Source organism: Lytechinus variegatus, chromosome 12 (genome assembly GCF_018143015.1).
Source record: "Lytechinus variegatus isolate NC3 chromosome 12, Lvar_3.0, whole genome shotgun sequence".
NCBI classification, from domain to species: Eukaryota; Metazoa; Echinodermata; class Echinoidea; order Temnopleuroida; family Toxopneustidae; genus Lytechinus; species Lytechinus variegatus.
In genome coordinates this window covers 10,510,493-10,530,160 of record NC_054751.1, presented here as the reverse complement: position 1 = coordinate 10,530,160, position 19,668 = coordinate 10,510,493, and the positions used below count along the sequence as shown (strand labels likewise).

General features: G+C 36.3%; 2 protein-coding genes across 2 annotated transcripts; one reads left to right on the top strand and one right to left on the bottom strand.

The window, feature by feature from the left end:
• The first annotated feature begins 278 nt into the window (after positions 1-278).
• LOC121425295 (single-minded homolog 2-like) lies at positions 279-14,830 on the top strand. The gene is made up of 8 exons (XM_041621322.1): positions 279-348; positions 654-823; positions 7,343-7,546; positions 7,996-8,109; positions 8,742-8,932; positions 10,431-10,537; positions 11,318-11,459; positions 11,835-14,830. Exons 1-8 carry the CDS (start codon positions 279-281, stop codon positions 13,201-13,203), a joined length of 2,367 nt encoding a protein of 788 aa, XP_041477256.1. The 3' UTR covers positions 13,204-14,830.
• Positions 3,910-5,041, bottom strand: LOC121425113 (AP-5 complex subunit sigma-1-like). Its single transcript, XM_041621095.1, has one exon. The coding sequence runs from the start codon at positions 4,687-4,689 to the stop codon at positions 4,093-4,095; it is 597 nt and encodes a 198-aa protein (XP_041477029.1). The 5' UTR covers positions 4,690-5,041; the 3' UTR covers positions 3,910-4,092.
• Positions 14,831-19,668: the final 4,838 nt, after the last annotated feature.

Below are 19,668 nucleotides of genomic sequence, written 5' to 3'. Positions count from 1 at the left end.
CTTTTCATTTTTAATTGAAACAAGGTGGGTTTCAAAAGTACACGCTCTATTATTGGCGCGAGAAAAGTGCATTAACGGGTTTCTCTCCTATATAACGTTGTTATCACAATATACTTTTCGCTCTGTGATGTATCGCACAATATAATGTGTTGAATGGTTTATAAAAATATCATTATGACACCGAGACAGCACTTTTTTAACTTAATAATACCCTTAGAGATTTGGAAGTCCCTTATTTTTTAATAATAGCACAATAGGCATATAATATAGCGATTAAAATGAACGCCAATGTTTATAGGGAGCTATCAAACAGAAAACCGGTTATAAGCAAGCAACCAGTAATGGAAAGTATGAGTCCCCTTTCCTTCATTTGTTATTTGGTGAAAAACTAAAACAATGTAGAACTATACATCATTTCTTTATCATAGGCCTGTACATTCAGGAATATTCGTCCGGGATGGCACAAGAACTAACTGCATTCTCCTTGGTTTATCGATCAAACTCCAATTTTGGAAGTTGTCGCTATGTTTACATAATGGTTTTATGATTATTAATATCATCATCATTATTACCACCATTGTTATTTTCATTGTATAGTTCATTACTCCTTTCACCATAATTATTTTCATTACTCTTTACTCTTTTTCAAAAAGCCGCTGGCCTTGAATCGCCCCAGCCATCCTCTGATCCAGCAACGATTGAACTACCCGATGGCAGTCTTATCAAGGAAGAGTTTCCCGGAGAACAGCCCATCTCCGTCGATGGCTCGCCGCTACCTACCAGTAGATTGGAAGGTCAACTCGAGACGCAGTTATCCCTTGAGGTAAGTCATCTGATGATATTTCTCTGGTGGGACTAAGCCTCTTCTTCTCTTAATTTTATTGCTCTTAACGTTGTTATTATCAGTATTATCATTATTGTCATTATTATCATCATTAATCTTTCTACTACTATTATCAATATTATTATCATCATTTTCCCCTCTTTATCCCCCCCCCCCTCTCTCTCTCATTCTGTCCTTTCCTTGTTAAATGAGTCAGGACTCCTTGGAGTTCTCACACCCCTTTCTTCTAAATTCCAAATCATTCTATATTATCTCTGCATATCTGATAAAGAATATGGGTCAATAGTGTAACCAAGAACTGTCCTAACTCCAGTTGTCGTGGGTTGGTCGTCATATCTTGGGTTTGTTTAAGTCGAATCGGATGTTTTTAACCGTTCTCATTCAGATCGCGTCGAAAACACTCGAGAAAATCTCCCACAAAGTACACAAGTCATCAAGGGTAGTGGCCTTTTTTTAACACCGTCATCTAATAGTAGATCAGAGCTGTGTAGATGGTTGGGTTGGGAAGGAGGGAGAACTTAGGAAGGAAAGACAAGTGTGTGTGTTGTATGTGTGTGAGAGAGAGAGAGAAAGAGGGGGACAGGTAAATCAGAAGAAATTTTGTGACCAGTAAATAGATAAACATGGAAAGAAAGGTAGACAGAAAGAGATTCAGAAAGGGAGAGGGGAAACAGCGAGACAGAGAAGAGTGAGAGAAAAACAGAGACAGAGAGGAAGAGAAAGAGGTGGGGAGAGGTAGATAGACAGATATATAGATGGAGCTGTAGAATTAGGGATGTACACAACCTTTGGTTTGATGTTTGCTAGATTAATCTTATAGACAAATGCCCTTTTTAGACTTTGGTTCTTTAAACAGGCCCGATCGCCCACTCCCTCGTTAAAAATAAACCACATGCACGTAGAGTCACACACTCTCATTATACCTGGTGCTGCTATATGTACACATATAGCATACAGACATAAATTTAAAACACAGCAAGATAATATTCTGGTTTTTAGAGACATTTATGATATTTTATTAATTATATATGATTATGCTCTACTGTACATGTAGAATGATACCATGGTAACAGGGCTCAGCAGCCAATCACAATCAAGATTTCCATGGAAAATTTAATAGTCATAAGTCTTTTTAAAATGGGCCCCAGAACATCTACCAGTGCATTTATGTAATGGTATATGAGCACTTTGTATCATTATACTGCAAAAGCTAAACAAGGTTCATAGGCCTACAGTGATTTTTTTCACGTCCACAAAATGGTGTATGTATAATCTTACTAATGATATTCTATGGGATACTCTGGGTTGAATATATTATGTATATATCTTTCAATGAAAGTAAATAGAGTAAAATTCACAGAGCAAAATGCTGAAAATTTGATCAAAATCGGATAACAAACAACAAAGTTATTGAATTTCAAAGACTTGCATTATTATGGTGAAACAGTTCTAGGCATGTCTTCATGAATATTCATTAAGTGGGCTGATGAATGATGATGTCATATCCTCACTTGTTCTTACGTATTGTATTATATGAAATTAGAGTTATTCAAAAGTTTCTACCAAGAACTAAAACAATTGGATTGAGATCTGATTAAGTGCATTAGTTAATTCTTTCTGCAACTTATTTCATCATAATAGAGACACATCATTTACACATTTATTAAAAAATGAAACAATTATGATTTCATGTAATAACATAAGAAAAGGAAAAGTGGGGATGTGACATCATCAGCCCAAGTTATGATTATCCATGAAGACATGTCTAGAACTGTTTTTCCAAAATAATGCAAATCTATGAAATTCAATAACTTCGTTATTTGCAATCTGATTTTGATCAAATTTTCATCATTTTGCTTTGTGAACTTTACTCTATTTATTTAGATATAAATATGATATCTTCAGCCCGGTATCCCTTTAACCCCAGTGATATTTTTCCACGTGTTCTCTATGCAATATAACTACATATCGTTGTATATTTTATTTCCAAAGAGGTTAGAAGAAACAGTTTCATGCATCTGTCATTATGTACATTCAAATGTAAATTATACATGTAGGCCTTCTGATTTTACTTCATTTCTTTTTAATTATTGTTCATAATTTATAATCAGTAATCATATATGTTAGCTCTCTATCTAAATATCCAATTAAAAAGTACAAATGCATGAATGTGTAAAGTAATTGTTAAAGTTTCACAAATTTTTCATTATCAAAATTGCTGCTTGCAAATAAAACGGATTCATAATTCCAAATATTACAGGAAAAATACTTTTTGCACTGCTGTAGAGTATGTAGTTTCTTACAATTACAAAATTAATCTATTTTATATAGAAATGCATATCAAGATATATTTTACATGTAAATATTGATTAATTGTTCAGAGAATGTGAAATATAAAGACATTGTGATGAATTTTGTAGCTTAGCTACTTGTACATTGTGTAACATGAATAAAATTGGTAAATATAAGAACTACACGTATATGAGGAAAGGGGCTATGAAGAAAACTTATGAATAGAGTGCCACTTTTCTATGAATTAAAAATAAACAATTTTGTTCCTATAAAACAACTATGGCAATCTATTCCCAGTATTGCCTAAAAAAATAAAAGAATACAAAATATGGAATGTGTGCAAATGAAACTGTCAAGCGTTTACAATGCATGCATTACAAATGACAATTATCAAAAATAAATATAATATAACACAGCAAAATTTTGTAACTTATTACAGGGAAATTAAAGGTAAATGCTAGTTTTGGTAACGATATCAAAATGAGTTCGTACAGAATCCAATGAAATTACCATCAAAGTGTCTGTTTGTATAAATAAAATGTATGTGCCAAAGGATTCTGGAAGAAATTGTGTAATTGCTGGGAAATCAGCAAATAAGCACACGATTTGGGTAGAGCGTCGGGCCCGACATTCAAAGCAATAATTATACACTGTCCCACGTGTATTTATCTGTGTTGGGGATCTTCAGTCTGAACATATTTCAGCGTAGATTTCAAGATTTCACAAAGTTCAGTTTATGTAACTGTACCAGATCTAGATCCTCGATGATATACTGACAATTAAGCCTTTCTTTTACAGACTTTCTCATAAAATCAGTGTTTACTGCAACTACTGGAATTTCTCTTTAACCTAGAAACAAGTTGAACCATAGTGCAATACATATTTCAAATATTCTTGAAAAAGTTGGAAAATTTTATAAAAGCAAAATGTCATTACAAGCAGATACTGGCAGAACTTCATTTCAGTTTCATTGCAATATCGAGCTCCTTTTCAGTTTGTTTGATTAAAGCATGGTTCATGAATATTATTCGTCCTGATGGCAAGAAATGATGAAGAACCTCCATCACACGATCGCCCTTCTCAAGCACTTCGGTGGGTTGACGAACAGCCTTCACATGCTCCTGTAAATTCTTCACCAACAAACGCAGTTGATTCTCCACCTGTAAACGGTTCTCATGAGTCTCACAAACAAGGATGAATCCCGTCTTTCCAACCCCTAACCAGACAGCGATTTTCTCCGTCTTGAATGGATCACCGGCCGCTAGTCGAAACATGCCGAGCTCTGCATCTCGCAACAAGTCATCCTGGCCACTGCTCAAGCCATCACTGTAAGTTACTCGCTCCGACACAGCCTTCTGGAAGGAGAATTCCGATTGGACCTGACGTGCCACCAGCGCCATTTGCTCTTTCCGAAGCGTTCTCATTTCCGTGACATCACCCTCGTTCTCGATGCTATGTTCATCCAACTTGGCATTCTCCAATCCAAATGTGCAAGAAAACAACACCCGACATGTGTCCGGTGGTAGCGTGTGAATAATGAAGGCATAGACCATTCTGCTCCCCCGCCTACCGTTTAGCGCTAGAACTTAGAAGTCACACCTTGTCCGCTAAACTAACTCCGACGTCCCAGCACAGGTTCATGAAAACTACGCAGTTTTGAATAGCACGGGACTGAATTTATTGATGCAGTTCGGGGCGTGTTACCCATTCAGCAAAGAAACGCCAAGTGTCGCTACTTCCTGTCAATGATAATTGTCCAAATGACTAGAATGACGGAATTCATACGAATTTCCGAGTAATCAGTCTAAGGAACTGATCAGAATTTAAAATATTAGTTAGAAGTTGCAGTTCGCAAGTAAACTACCTACCGATAACTTGTCGGTCGGCGTCGCCATTTGTTTACCGCTAATATACTATGGCAAGCTGTTATTTTGTATGAATAAATTTATTATCAATAATCTAAAATACATAATTATAGTAATTAATTGTTACAGTATTTATTTACCCATGGCCTTGATTGATAGTGATTAGAATCAAAAATATTATTTAGAGGTTATAAATAATTTGCAAGTTGATAAGTGGGCGTTGCCTTCTCTTGTTTACGTTTGATGATTTATGGCAAGCTGTTGGTTATTTGAATAAATGTATTATTATTATTTTCATTATTACAAAACAAATTATTATTAATAAATGTATTATTATCAATACTTGATCCGATCATCTTAAACTAGATGGAAATCCAACAATACAATATTTTTTTTCTCCGGTAAATTTGCATGATTTCATTTGTAAGCAAATATAAACACACTGAATTTTCAAGAAAACAATGAATGTATGATTTTACATCACATTTCGAAAATATTTTGAAGAAAATGTATTTTAGATGTTGACGTTGCAAGCTTTCCATATTTGTGGTCCTGTTTCATTTTCATAAAGTTTTTTTTTTGTATATACCAAAAATGCAATATTTCAGCAAGTGACCGATATCAGCCAATCAAATCGAATTATTTTAGCAGCTTTCAGCTGACATTGCGAATTTCTTATTGCTATACCAGTTTATGAAACGGGGCCCCAAATCCTGTAGACTGAGTCCAACCGTACGTTTTTCTTGGATCAGGCCTAATACTGCCCTTAAATTAGGCCATAGCCATGATAACAACATGGGGGTGAAGCACCCAAGATTTTTCTGGGGTATTTTTTTTTAATCACCTTTGTTTAAGAGTGAAATTTTTTTTTTGGCTTGTCAATATATTGGGGAACCAAAATCCTTTTCATTGAGGAGCGAAAACTTTTTTTTTTTTGCATGTCGTTTTTTTTCTCCAAAACCAGCGCCCCCTCTTAAGAAATCGTTCCCATGCCCTTCTATACCTAATCACTTTGACGCCATCAAGCAATCCTGTTTTTTCTTCCTCTTTTGTTTTTGTCTTGTTTTGCTCCCGGGTTTTGCTACTTTTCCGGGGGTGTGGCGGCCTGATCACCCTGGCACGATTAATATTTGCGTAGTAAGTAAGTAAAAAGAAATGGGAAATGATAATTCACACTTCATAAAAAAAAACAAGATGGGGGAGGGGGTAAATGGAAAATACGGGGTTGAGAATTGGGACGCCAAGATCCAAGAAATTAACATGACTGTGACAAAAGTTAACATCGTCCTCCCCCCCCCCCCATTTCATGGCGGCGTGGCGCTGTTATCAGACCTTTTCGTCTATATAGTCCCTTACATCAACATGATCAAGTCGCAAAGATTTCTATTTTTTTAGGATTGGAGATAGTGATGTCATTCTAAGGTCTGGATTGTATGGATAGCTAAGAAGCCACACGTGCAATTAAGGACAGTGAATACAATTTTATGTATTCTTGATTGGGGGTATTACCGGAGCGCATTATCGAATTTTGGCAATATATCGTAAAAAAGAAAGAAATATTCCGGCTTTATGCATGAACTTGGTATCAGAGTCAGTGATCATTTTTTTTTCTTATATAGTTTTAGACCAGAACACTTATTGTTTTCTCCCCCCCCCCATCTGTGTATTTTTGTTACGTTTGCAAGAGTTTGTATCAGAATCGCAGCTCCATAATACCCCATAATAGTGAGTCAGGAAGTCCTGTCCAATAGCCTGTTGTTGTTTCTTTTTTTCATTTCTTTTATTCCCTACATTTTTTTTTCAATTTTACGGGGTCTATTTCCATTTCAATTTTTTCTTTCATTTTCAACCTTTTTTGGTTAAAACTCTTTTCTTTCTTTCCCTTGTTTTCAGAATTTCTCATGGGTGTGATTACAACACCGTTGGCTGTTTATAATTTAGTAATAAATTATTTTAATAACAATGATTATGATGATGATAATAATAATCATAATAATAATCCGCTTTTATATAGCGCTTAATCCGGGACGACGTCTCTAAGCGCTTTACAGATATACCCTGGTCATCGGAACCGGGCATGCTCGCATGCACTTTCTCCACTCCCTGGGGAGCATTCCAACAAGAGTTGCAATACTCAATTGCTGGGCATACTACATATAGGCTTTTGCATCCTTTGATGTTAACACCTAAGAACCAACAGGTGTCAGCACCAAGTTTTTTTTCCATTCATACTTTCTAGTTTATGAACTTTAATTCACGTATAGGCTACTTTGAAACAGAAAAAAAAGTCAGTTCAAAACAGAATGAAATCAATCAATAATCAACACTCTTCTTTTTTCAGGCACTGGATGGATTCCTCCTCGTCATCACGGTGGATGGGACGATCCTCTACGCCACCGACAACATGTCAAGCCATCTTGGTTTTCATCATGTCGACCTCGTTCACCGCTGCATCTACGGGATCGTACATCCGGACGACCACCAGGAACTTCGCATCATTCTGGAAGAAACCTTGGGCGTTTCCCATCAAAGGCAATGTATGCAGGTACGTATTTGCGCCCTTCAGTGGGAGTGAACACTGCTGGGTGAATGCTAATTTTAGCTTCTATTATAAACAAAAATGAAAGTGTAAACATTGTGCTGTTGTGTTCCCTTAATGAAATTATAATATTTGTCTTTATCTTGTTATCGTTTTAGGGCAGTATTATTGTGTTTAATCGTTATCGTTGTTGCTTTAGTGTTTACCCCCTCCTTTTGAAACTGTTTCCTAATTTCGCTGTAATGTTTTTTTTTCCTTCTTATATATACAGTACATCTTGTATCCATGTACGTTCTTCACGGCACTCAGTTTTACTAAACAGCAGTATTAAGCTGAATTGATTTTAACCGTTAGTGAATAAATAAATAAAATACCGCACAAATGCAAGTACCCCATCTTTGCATGAGAGCAGGGTTTTTTTTCAATCAAGTATCATTTTTATGTCTGTTTTCCAGGGTGCTATGTCGGGAGCAGAAACTTCATTGCCCTTGAGGGGTGCCGGTGCAAGTCGAGATGTTTCCTTCCTCTGTAGGATGAAATGTTTTAACGGCACAAACACTGGCTTCGTGGTAAGATTCTAAATAAGTCATTCGAGACAATAATCACTGTCCTACGTAGGGGGGGGGGAGGGCTATTGTCGCCTCAGAAAAGAAAATATACCACCAAGAAAAAAAAGACTGAGAGGAAAATGGAATGAATATTGTGCCAGATCTATTAAAATTAAATGTTCATTAAAAAAAGGTCAATTATTTTTTCTCGCTCTCTCGCGATTGTGTATCCCTTATACGCCAGGATGTGCTCCTCAAATATTTGGCTCACTACTCCCCGGGATTACGCCACTGCAAATAAGATATTTATAGTCCCAATGAAAAACTGCGGCAATATACAACTGTAAATTACAAGGGTGGCGCCTCCGAGTATCAATTTTATTGAGAAGCCTTTGATGTCACATTTATATTCCCTGTTACCTGTTTGACAGATCTAGTGGGAAGAGAGGTGGACTAAGAAAACTTTATTATCTATTTACAAATCAATTGAAAAAAACTCGTGACAGATGAATTTAAAGAACAAAAGACAAAAACAAAAATACGAAACAAAAAACAGAATAAAAAAAAACGAAAAAAATACCCCCCCCCCAGAAAAACCGATATTGTTTCTTGTAATAACGGATGATTTATTCTATCGTCTTTTCCCCCCTAAGAAAATGCAGTGTACTGGTACGATGAAGTCATTACCGGATGCTCAACGTGTTGGCCACGCCCCGCATCAGGTACTCTTTGCCGCCTTCAGGCCGTTTATCCTCCTCGCGGCCGACACAGACATCGAAGCAAAGCCTGGAACATTCTGGACGACACACGATCTCAATCTCAACGTCTCCTCTGTTGACAACAGGTATTTTGCTTTACAATTTCATGTACAATGCAATAAATGGATATCGCATTTAGGTGAATATATTGGTATCATGATGACAATGATGAGTTAAACAAGATTATTTATCACTATCGTTTTCAATTTTTTCGTCAATATTAATATCAATATAAGTTTTACCACCATCATCACTAGCACCAATATCATCATCACCACCACCACTATCATCATCATCATATCATCATCATCATCAGTCATCATAAATCATCATCATCATCATCACCACCACCACCATCATCATCCCCATCATCAGCATCATCATCATCACCATCATCATCGTCATGATCATCATCATCATCAATATTATCATCATCATCATAATCACCAACATCATCAACATCATTCATCATATAATTTTCTTCCTCATTGTCCTATTCATCATTATCAGCATCCACCATTTTCATCATCATTTTAATTTGCTGGCCAAATGATTAAGAGATCCTTGTTGCCATTTCACAATTTCGCATATTTATAGAAAACCTATATTACAATTAAGACGAAAAACGATCCGAAACAGTAACAATCCACAATAAAATGATGAAAGGACTTCTATCTTTCTTTGCATTTAGGGTCGGTAGGCGAAGGATATTGTTTTCCAATGATATACGATTGAATCGACATGCATCTCTAATTGAGATTTAATGATGCAGAGCATTAGTTTCCATTGATGCTCTAAAAATTAGACGCACGAATTTGAAATTATATTGTTCAAGATTCAACGAATGAAGAAGCATATTTTAATTACAAGACAGGTCCAAGGCCTAGTCCCTTTCCGGGCATGATAAGGAGTAGCCATATCTCGGAATGGATTATTCTTTAATTGAATGCGGATGATGTTGATATTAAGAAGGAAACTTTGTCATATTGATATATATTTAGATGAAAATTTCATTGATAACCGCATTTGTTTATACATTCAGGTACTTTTATACAATTATCATTTTATTTGTTGAATTTATCATATCTAGAACGCCTTTCATTTTAATTGAAAGAGAGAAAAGAATGCCTTTATCTTTTAATATACCTTTTAAAATTATGTATTGTGATACACCAATTTACACACTTCAGAATATCACAAAACTGCACTATGGCATGAGGACAATGAGATAGATTCATCTTATATTGTCTTGTTATCAATATTAAAGATTTTGAATATTCAATATCTGTTCAACGGAAATTCAGTCCGATATTGACAGTTAATACAAAACATAATCAAAATATCAATGTTCATCTGAGGTACAAGCATAAAATATAAGAGGTGTGAATTATTAAACGAAATATACAAGCATAGCAAAAATATTGATAATTACTCTCCCAAAAATGTCATCAGTTTAAACGGCCTTCATGACAAGCATTGCAGGATTTGATTGGATTCATGTTTTCCACTCATTCTAAATATTTTGTCAATTATTCAGCAATATCTTTACGATTTGATTTCAAATATTTTTGATCTATTTGATAGGTCGTGTGAAGTTATCGGTGTAGACTCATCGTATCTGGAAGGAAAATCTCTGTATCATCTGATTCATCCTGACGATCTTCTCGCGGTATATGTCTGCCATAAAACATGTAAGTATCATAATGATAATACTGATATTATGATAGATTTTTATATTGCCGCTCGTCTTTGGCCCATATAGATTTAAGTGTTATATTTTTTTTTCTTCTTGAGTGGTCCACACTTTGCTTTTCAGTGGGTCACTCCATTTTTCCAACATTTTGGGTATATTATCTTCTGTATCAGGTGTATATTCTTTGTATTTGGTTTATTTGAATAATTATGTCATTTGTATTTTCTGATGTCATATTTTATTCATTGTAATTATTGCATTATAAATTTTATTTGAAAAGTGAATAAATAAATGAATGAATGCTATTATTTCATCAGCTCTCACAATCTAACAATCTTTAGAGCGTTTTAGTGCAGTAGTTATTTTTCTCCAAGGGAAAGCATTTTTTTAACTTGTAATTGTTTTCATGAATAATCATCTCGGCTTGAAACCATGCAACACATCTTTATAATGACAATTGCTTTTCTTCGCGATCATGGCAATGGGATAATGCTCACATTAGACTTAAATGTATTAATTATTCTAATCATTAGGGTAATTAATACAATTAATCATTTTACAAAATGGTTCCGCCTTGCTACATCTAGTTTGTGGAATAATGCTAAAATGGTGACTCCGTACTCCAAAGCTTCCTCGCCTGAACTATAGCAGTCTTGTCCATGGTATTACATATTCTCTCTTCTCTTTCTCCTCCTATTATACCCATCACCTTCCTCTACCCTCCCCTTTTACTCTTTTCTCTCCTCATTTCTCCCCATTTCTTTTTCACTCCGTGCAGTGATAGAGACGGATGAGGTTCATACAATGTTCTTTCGTCTCATGCGTCTTGATGGTAGCTGGCAATGGCTCCACACCAGAGGGCGTGCGATCACAAAAAATGGCAGAAAGAACTCTCTTGTCTTCGCTCACAACCCTGTGAGGTAAGGATAAAAAGTATGATAAATTATGGTGCATGTAATTTGATCTATAAAAAGGAAAACGTTCCTCTCCCAGATAATGAAAAATTAATTCTATTTTAATTGTGCGGTCTTCTAATGCATACTTGCAGCGCCTTTGTCGAAAGTTCATGTTAGGTCTGTTAAAACTCAAAACATTATTTTTCTTCCCATTGGTCCACATCTTATATTGCATCCCCCTGGATTTTTTCAATTCAGAATGTCAAAAGGGAGTAAAAAAGGATCGAGATAAAAAGTATAAAAACAGATATCTCATCCTTCTCGAGTATGAAATTGTCCGAAAAGTTGTGAATGCATGAATCGACGGTTAAAGCACTTTTCGTCCGATTTGTATTTCAGGGAGGAAGACATTCCATTACTGCGGCAGGAATCGGCATCCAGGAGTTGTTACGGCCAGGAAGATCTTTTGAAGATGTTCTTGTCGACGCAGTCAACAGACCAATCTGATCAACTCCATGCAGGACCATCAAGCAGTAGCAGTACGAGTACTAGCAACATGGATAGCGTGCCGAGGAGAAGGTGGATGAGTAATGACACTTACGTTGTAGCGAGTCAGACAGGTCCAAAGCTCAAAGACGACTACTCTGTTTCGTTGCATAGTCCACATGGAAGTTGTCCTTCAACATTCCACCAGGCTTCAGATAGTCAGAGTCAGGATAATTCAACAAGCGGTGTCTTTCCTTCTAAGAGGAAGAGTCAAGAAGATACCATGGGTGACGAGCAAGGATTTCCGATGAGCGTCGGGACAATCCCGCAGACTGATATACCGTACGCAATGGCAAGCAGTTACTACAGTCCACCTCAGTTGGGGTATGGAGAGCCATCTCTTTACGGTGGGTTTGAGCACCAGCCCTTGTCGATGTACCAGATGGTTGCGCACCTTCCTCCAGAGATGTACGATGCCGATTCATACCGGAAGCATGCCATGCGCGTCAGCGCAGAGATGCAGCAAGAGGACCTTCTGATTGCTTCACACGGAGGCTATGGTTCACAGTATCACCTGCCACCAACACCACAAACATCGCCACCATCTGCCTATCCTGGGGAAACGTCCTACCACATGCAGTACATGCCTAGCGAACCTGTATGCGGTGTGACGGCACCACCGTCGCCGCCGCCGTCGCCGATTGCGTCGGGTTACCAGGGGACGACATCGACACCCTTGACAACATCCGCTACATCGGGAGATTGTAGCAAAAATGGCTACCCAATGGACTGTTGTACAGGACATATTCCTCCAAGGACAGAGTATTGTGCATCGTATATAGTCAATGGTGCAGTTCAGGTCAAGCTGGTTAGTGGTGCACAGACGGGGAACCATCCATATTCCGATTACGAGTCGCCGTACCTCCCATCGTCGTCGGCTGCGTACTCGCGGAGAGACCTCTTCGAACAATGCGACAAGAAACCATTCCAGCATTATCAGGGGGACAAGAACGTCTTCTCCGAGTGGGAATCGGCTGTCCGGGGTTCCAGCGACTATACCGTCGGCGGGTCAAACCCTTCTTACCATCAGAAGACATTCCTTCCTTGTCCACTGGCCAGCACGAAGTCGGGTTGTCTGGCGCAGAAAACTTTCCGCCTGGATGACGCCGAGTTCAAAAGCAGAGCAGCCGCCATGTTACATCAGGGAGCTCTATCGGAATTACCTCCTATTGGTAGTTTTCTCGATTTCCTCAATGAGGAACTCAATGCTTTACAATCATAGACGTGGATTTATCAAATGAATTATTTGAATATTTTTTTTTATAAAGTTCGAATCAACGCAAGTTTGAAACCTTTTCTGTTTCCTTTTTTTGTACTGCCAACTATAATGCAATAAGATTTCGTCATTGAAATGACATTGTCGCAATCATTTCATAAACAAGAATAATTAATATAGGAAGAGGGTCAAGTGATTTTTCACTTTTAAGTTTATGGAATATAACATTGTCATGTTTCTTGAAGTAACCAAAAGTCAACGTCTCTGCATTTGGGTTGGCAGAGTATGTAACTCATTTAGATTATATTCAATTGGAAAATAAATGCACACGTGCAACATCCATATTCATTGCAATTAATATATAGATATATACATGCACTGACCACTAGGCATATTCTAAAATTATGAGCATCATTCAGAGCATTTGCATTGACAACTATTGTCCGTTTTCTATTACACCAGTTTTCAGAAGTATACTCCACAATACACTGAATGTATAGCATGCCATATAAATCTTTTGAAAAGATATGGACCAAACATTCAAGAATCAATTTCAAACTCGGAAAGTCTATCTTACTAATGGTAAAGGGTGGGTAAGTACTAGTACGTGAGCAATAGTACAAACAAGCATGACCATTTCTAATCTATAACAACATTATGTAACTATTTTTTCAAGAATGATAGTCAAGTTAGAATAGCCACGAGTAATCACAATACAAAAATAGTATGAGACACTCTGTTGAGAGTCGTTAAAAATTGGATAAAACTGGAGAGTCATAGAGCTTGGAGAATCGTAGAAATTTGGATAGTCATAATAATTGAATAACTAAATATGAATAAAAACAGGTAAATATGTTCGCCTTTCTGTGGTTCAATTAAATCAGAAAATGTTTAATGAGCCCAATTGGTGTCCAGACCACTTTTTCAAATACAGCTCTTGTTTTTTTTTGCAAGAATCACGTATTATTTATTTCGTCATTGTTTTTTTGATAAATATTTTATCATCATCATCATCATCATTTAGATACACCTCAAATATTTATTTATGTGATATGTATATAATACTAGCTCTAAAACTGTATAAATAGATATCAGACAGTAAGATAATATTCTTTTGTACGACTTATTTTACTTGTATATAACTTGCACTCAACGATACATTGCCAAAATAATTCAATTTGCCAAACTTTTATGATGTTTTTATTTGGTGACATAAAGTAGCTATTGTATTGTAGAAGAAAGGCCATTCTGGTTGGTATTATTACAGAGTAAGTGGAATGCTACTCACTTCAAAAGAATCAGAAAAAGAATTATCGAAACAATGTTGGAATTCGAAAGAATTCATAAATATTTTTATTTGTATTTTTAAAGTCAAAGAAGGGAGTAAGGTTTGTCTCCTAATTCTGAAATTCTAAATCATGCAATTACGATTTCTATATCGGGGTATTAAACTTGAGAATTTAATAGCATTCCACAGTGTGTTTAATCTGCATGGAAACGACATGAATGGCCTTTAATTTTGTAGACCAGTACTTTGTAACAGACTTTAGGACTGAAATCGTATTGATAAATTAGGGTATATTTATTTGTACATTCTTCAATAAATGAAATACTAGATAAAACTTTACCTTTGTTTGCGTCCATTTTGTGTGTAGTCATTGAAGGCAACAACTGGGACATCTATTTGTTAAGATAATTGAAAAGAAATAGAGATGAGCCTTCGGATATAGAAAGAAAGGGAACGAGAGTGGTTGAAGAGATGGAAGAAGAGTAGAAATGGAAGAAGGGAAAAGGAATTAGTAGAAGAAGAACAAAAATGGAATATTTGAACAGGACAGAGAGAGAGAGAAATAAGTAGACGAAAGAGAAGAGGGAGAGAATGATAATGAAAATTTAATCAGTGGAACGCCTCTGGCAGTCTTGCCTGCATTACGCAATTCAGTATACACTGAGAGCACCAGTGATGACGTTGAAAACAACTACTTGTATCGAATCAATATTCACACAAAACATAATAATAAAATACTCTATTCATTGACCCAAAATGACCTATGACCTTAATCATGTGACCTAAGATATGTGCAAAACAATCAGTGATACTTGATTACACTTATGTCTATGTCGGGGTCTATATTTCACGAAGCAGATCCATAAACTTTCGAAGCTATGATGGCATTTCAACAAATAACCCAACATGGCCAAAGTTCATTGATTTAAAATGACTTTTGACCCCAGTCTCGCTCTAGCTGTTATGCTGGCGAGACAAAAACAAGAACCTGAAACTCAAGCCAAGATGTTCATTTATACATGATTAATCTTATGTCAAGTTTCATTAACTATAGGTCCAAATACCCTAAGTTATGATGACATTTCAAAAACTTAACCTTAATATTTCAATGTTGACGCTGCCGCCGCTGTCGGAAAAGCGGCGCGCAGTCTCGCTCTAGCTGTTATGCTGGCGATACAAAAACAAGAGCAAAAGATAAAGGAAGAATAAAGGGTGAGAAGAGAGTAGAAATTATATTTAGAAGGAATTCGAAAGAAGACATGAGAGAAAGGGGAAGACAGCATAAGCATCCAACTCGAGTTGTAAAGTGCTCTTGAAACAGCATTTTTCACTCTTCAATTTGTTCAAAATTTTCTCACTGTTAGTCACTAACATTAGGTCACTCGTATGGAAGCTTAAAAGTGCAACCCAGATGTTCATTACAATCATCCCTTCTCAGATATTTAGACATGACGAGATCCGAGATCTTGCCATCATATCATCTCTTCTAAAATACGTAGACATGGCGAGATCCAAGCTCTTGCCATCTGATCATCTATTCTATAAGATGTAGACAGGACAAGATCAAGAATCTTGTCATCTGATCATCTCTCACACGAGATGTAGACATGACAAGATCCGAGATCTCGTCATCTTTTCCTTTTCCCTAAAAGATGTAATCATGACGAGATGATTATATGAACATCTGGATGAAACTTTTAACCTGACATACATTAGGATTATATAAAAATCAAACTTTATCTCGCGCTTCGCGCTTGCAGTGGCTGTTGCGTGGAATATAATAAGCGATCTACTCAATGGGGCTTAAAATATTAAATTTTCATGTCAATATGCACAAATTATTCTTCTCTTTATTTGAATTTTTGCAAGATACACATCCTGTTCTGAAGTGCTAAATGAAAAAAAAATCAGCTTGCGCTAGGCGCACCCATCAGTTGTTTGATTAGTACCCACCCTGTTCGTGGTTTAAAAAATGTGCTTAGAACGTTAAGTTATCAACTCGGAATGTAAAAAAAAACAAAAACAATCAGCTCGCACTTTGCGCTCCTATTATTTATTTGTTGAGACATCCTTTTTCATAAGTCACTGCAAAGAGTCCTTGACAGGTATCTTGTTAAGTCAATATATTAAAACAAAAATCAGTGCGCGCTCCGTTCTCGAATATACAAAAACTGCGCAGAATGTTCAATTTTCGGGTCTTAATACATTGAATATTTTAATTGGAATTGAGCTCAGCTCGCACTTCGCGCTCACATTATTCATTTAGGCCATGCAAGAAACATTATCTTGTTTGTAACAGTAAACTATGTTAAATCTCCAGTCTTAGTTAGGACCATGGCCCTGGGAAGCGGGCCCGCTGTCGTGGATGATGCGTGTATTATTCTCCATAGGCAGCACCCCCTGGTGTTTTGGAAGGTGTGACAAAATGGAAAAATGTAACAAAATTACCTTCATTTTGTTCAGCCCCTTCCCCCTTTTTTATTTATTATTTTTTTTGGCTTGTCAAATTTCTGGGGACTCAAATTACTTACATTTTGTAGTGATTTTTTTTTGCTTCAACACCCCCAGTGAAATAATCGTTCTCATGACCCTGGTTAGGACTCCCCATTCTATAAACCATAAACAAAAATCAGCTTCTAGGGGGTGATCGGGGATATAATGTGCATGGAAATAGTTTTACTTCCTCTTCCTTCGAAATCCCGCTTTATAAACTATAATAGAAACACCTATGTGTGATCTTCCCCTTGACTCGTCCATACCCCAAAATGTTGTTCCAAGCACCCTGCAAGTCATGAAAACTCGCTCTTCAGTCTCCACGCTTGATTTTTTTTAAATATGAAAAAAAATCCCCTCTGCTCCCATAAATTTCGTTTGCCCTTACCCCCCCCCCCCGTCTATAAATCCTGCTGCCACCACTCAACTCGGCCACTGTAAAAAGGATTCATATCTCACTATAATCAAATAATGAGTGCGCGAAGCACAAGCTGTTTTTATTTCTTCTTCATGTTCTTACCTGAAAACTTGGTACTTTTTGCAACCATGAAATGAACCATTTATGCGGATACGGAAAAAACACGCTTATTATAAAGAATAAAATATACGAGCTCGAAGTCCGAACTATTTGGTTGTTAGATTTCAATCTAAAAATGAAATATTCTATGCACTTTTTGAAATCATAAAAAGGATTGTTTCTAATTAGATAATAATAACCCGAAGCCAGAGTGTATTTTTATGTGTTGAAACGAAAGAATCTAAACATTTTAAACACTGTTTAATATTTTAATATTTTAAAATTGTAAAAAAGGATATGGAACTCACATGATGCGAGCGCGAAGCGCTGGTTAAAATTTTTAGCCGATTTATACTATAAACGGACATTTTGTATTCATGAACAGGATACTTATATTATATGCGATTGCAAATCGCGAGGCTGTGAGCTTTAATTAAATACTTGATGTAATCTGAAAAGAGACCATTTAATGGCATTTTGTAGGATTTTTAATCAAAAGGATATTCGTATCGCATTAAAATGAGAGCGCTTCGTGCGAGGCCCAGTACTGGCGAGGCCGCAAACTGACTCATTTCTAGTCCAGACATTATTAATGTAACCATGAACTAGATGTGTATAATGAAAAGTCGAATCTCGAGCAGAATTATTTGTAAATATTGACTTGAAAACGTGATATTTTAAGCCTTATAATATCCTCTTGAGCAGATTATTGTCTCACTCGAAAGGCATTGTGAGCGCGAAGCGCGTGCGAAATTTTTATGTTTATATGACCCAATTAAAATATATATAGGCCCTATGTATTTTCCAATTATTCCCCTCCCTTATTCTATTCCCTTTTCCCATCCCCCTCTCTCCTTCGTATTTTAATTTTCTCTTTTTTTCAGGCTTTTTTTACGTTAATAACTCGGGGGGGGGGGGCTTCGGCCCTCTGTGTATATGTTCCTAAAAGAAGGAGGATTAGATAAAGATAGAAAAGGGTATGATGAACATGAGACAACACATGGCCCCCAGTCCACTTTAACCGTAGTATCCTTATATCCTGGGTCGGAAATCTGTGGGTATTTTTAAACTCAACATGTGATTTGACAAAGTTATGAGGATTTATATATTCAATTCAATTCAATTTTATTCATTTCACTTTCATCAAACAAAAACAAGTTGTATACCATATATAAACATAAGTATTTGTATCCGTTGCAAAGAAAAAAAAAATAATACACATGTTGTGAAAAAAAACACAATTTGGGCAACACATTGGAGGTTTTAAGTAAGTATACTATTTTTCAATAGAAATTAAATTAAGATGGAAATGGAGGGACCCACTAAAAAGCAATGCTTGTACAATGTGGGCCCCTCAAAAAATAGATAACACAACCAATAACAAAGTACAAATACAGATATATGTAATCAAATGAGAAAAAAAATAAATAAATGATAAATAATACTCACAAAATAAATACGAAGTTATCGAAAAAATATAGTTTGTATAGGACAAAACAACCCGTCCTAAAATTGAACTTAGCAGAATTTGAAAGTCCCATACACTGCAAAATCTCTGGTGTTGATTTAACACCAGCCCGGAATCTACATATTTCCACACCAGAGAAGTATTGAAACAACATCAGTTTGGAATCAAACCGATGCTGTTTTGATACTGAGTGTTGTATGGATTATACACCCATCTGGTGTTAGACCAAAACTAAACTGGTGTTGTTTAACACTTCTCTGGTGTGGACATATAGATTCCGGGCTGGTGTTAGATCAACACCAGAGTTTTTGCAGTGTAGGAAAAAGAAAAGAACGCGAATCTATGTATTTTTAGTAAAACAAGCTTGGGTCTCATTTCGACTGTGGAACGCCGCCATTCAGTTTACAGAAAATACACAGCATCAATCAAGGTCTTGACATTCAATAATCATCTCTCTTCCTTTCCTACATACCACATTAAATTTTCATACTAATGCAATATCCATGAAGGAAAATACAAATAATTCAAGAATGTGGTAGGCCAACTTTTTTCATAGCGTATAAGTTGATCCTTTAATGATGTGTTCTACACTGTGAGGAGCTAGCTCTTCCATTATAATTATGTCAGAAATCGAAACAAGTTTGATTTTTTTAATATACATATAGATAGATAGTTGTTTCTCATGTCCAGTTACGTATGTTTCTA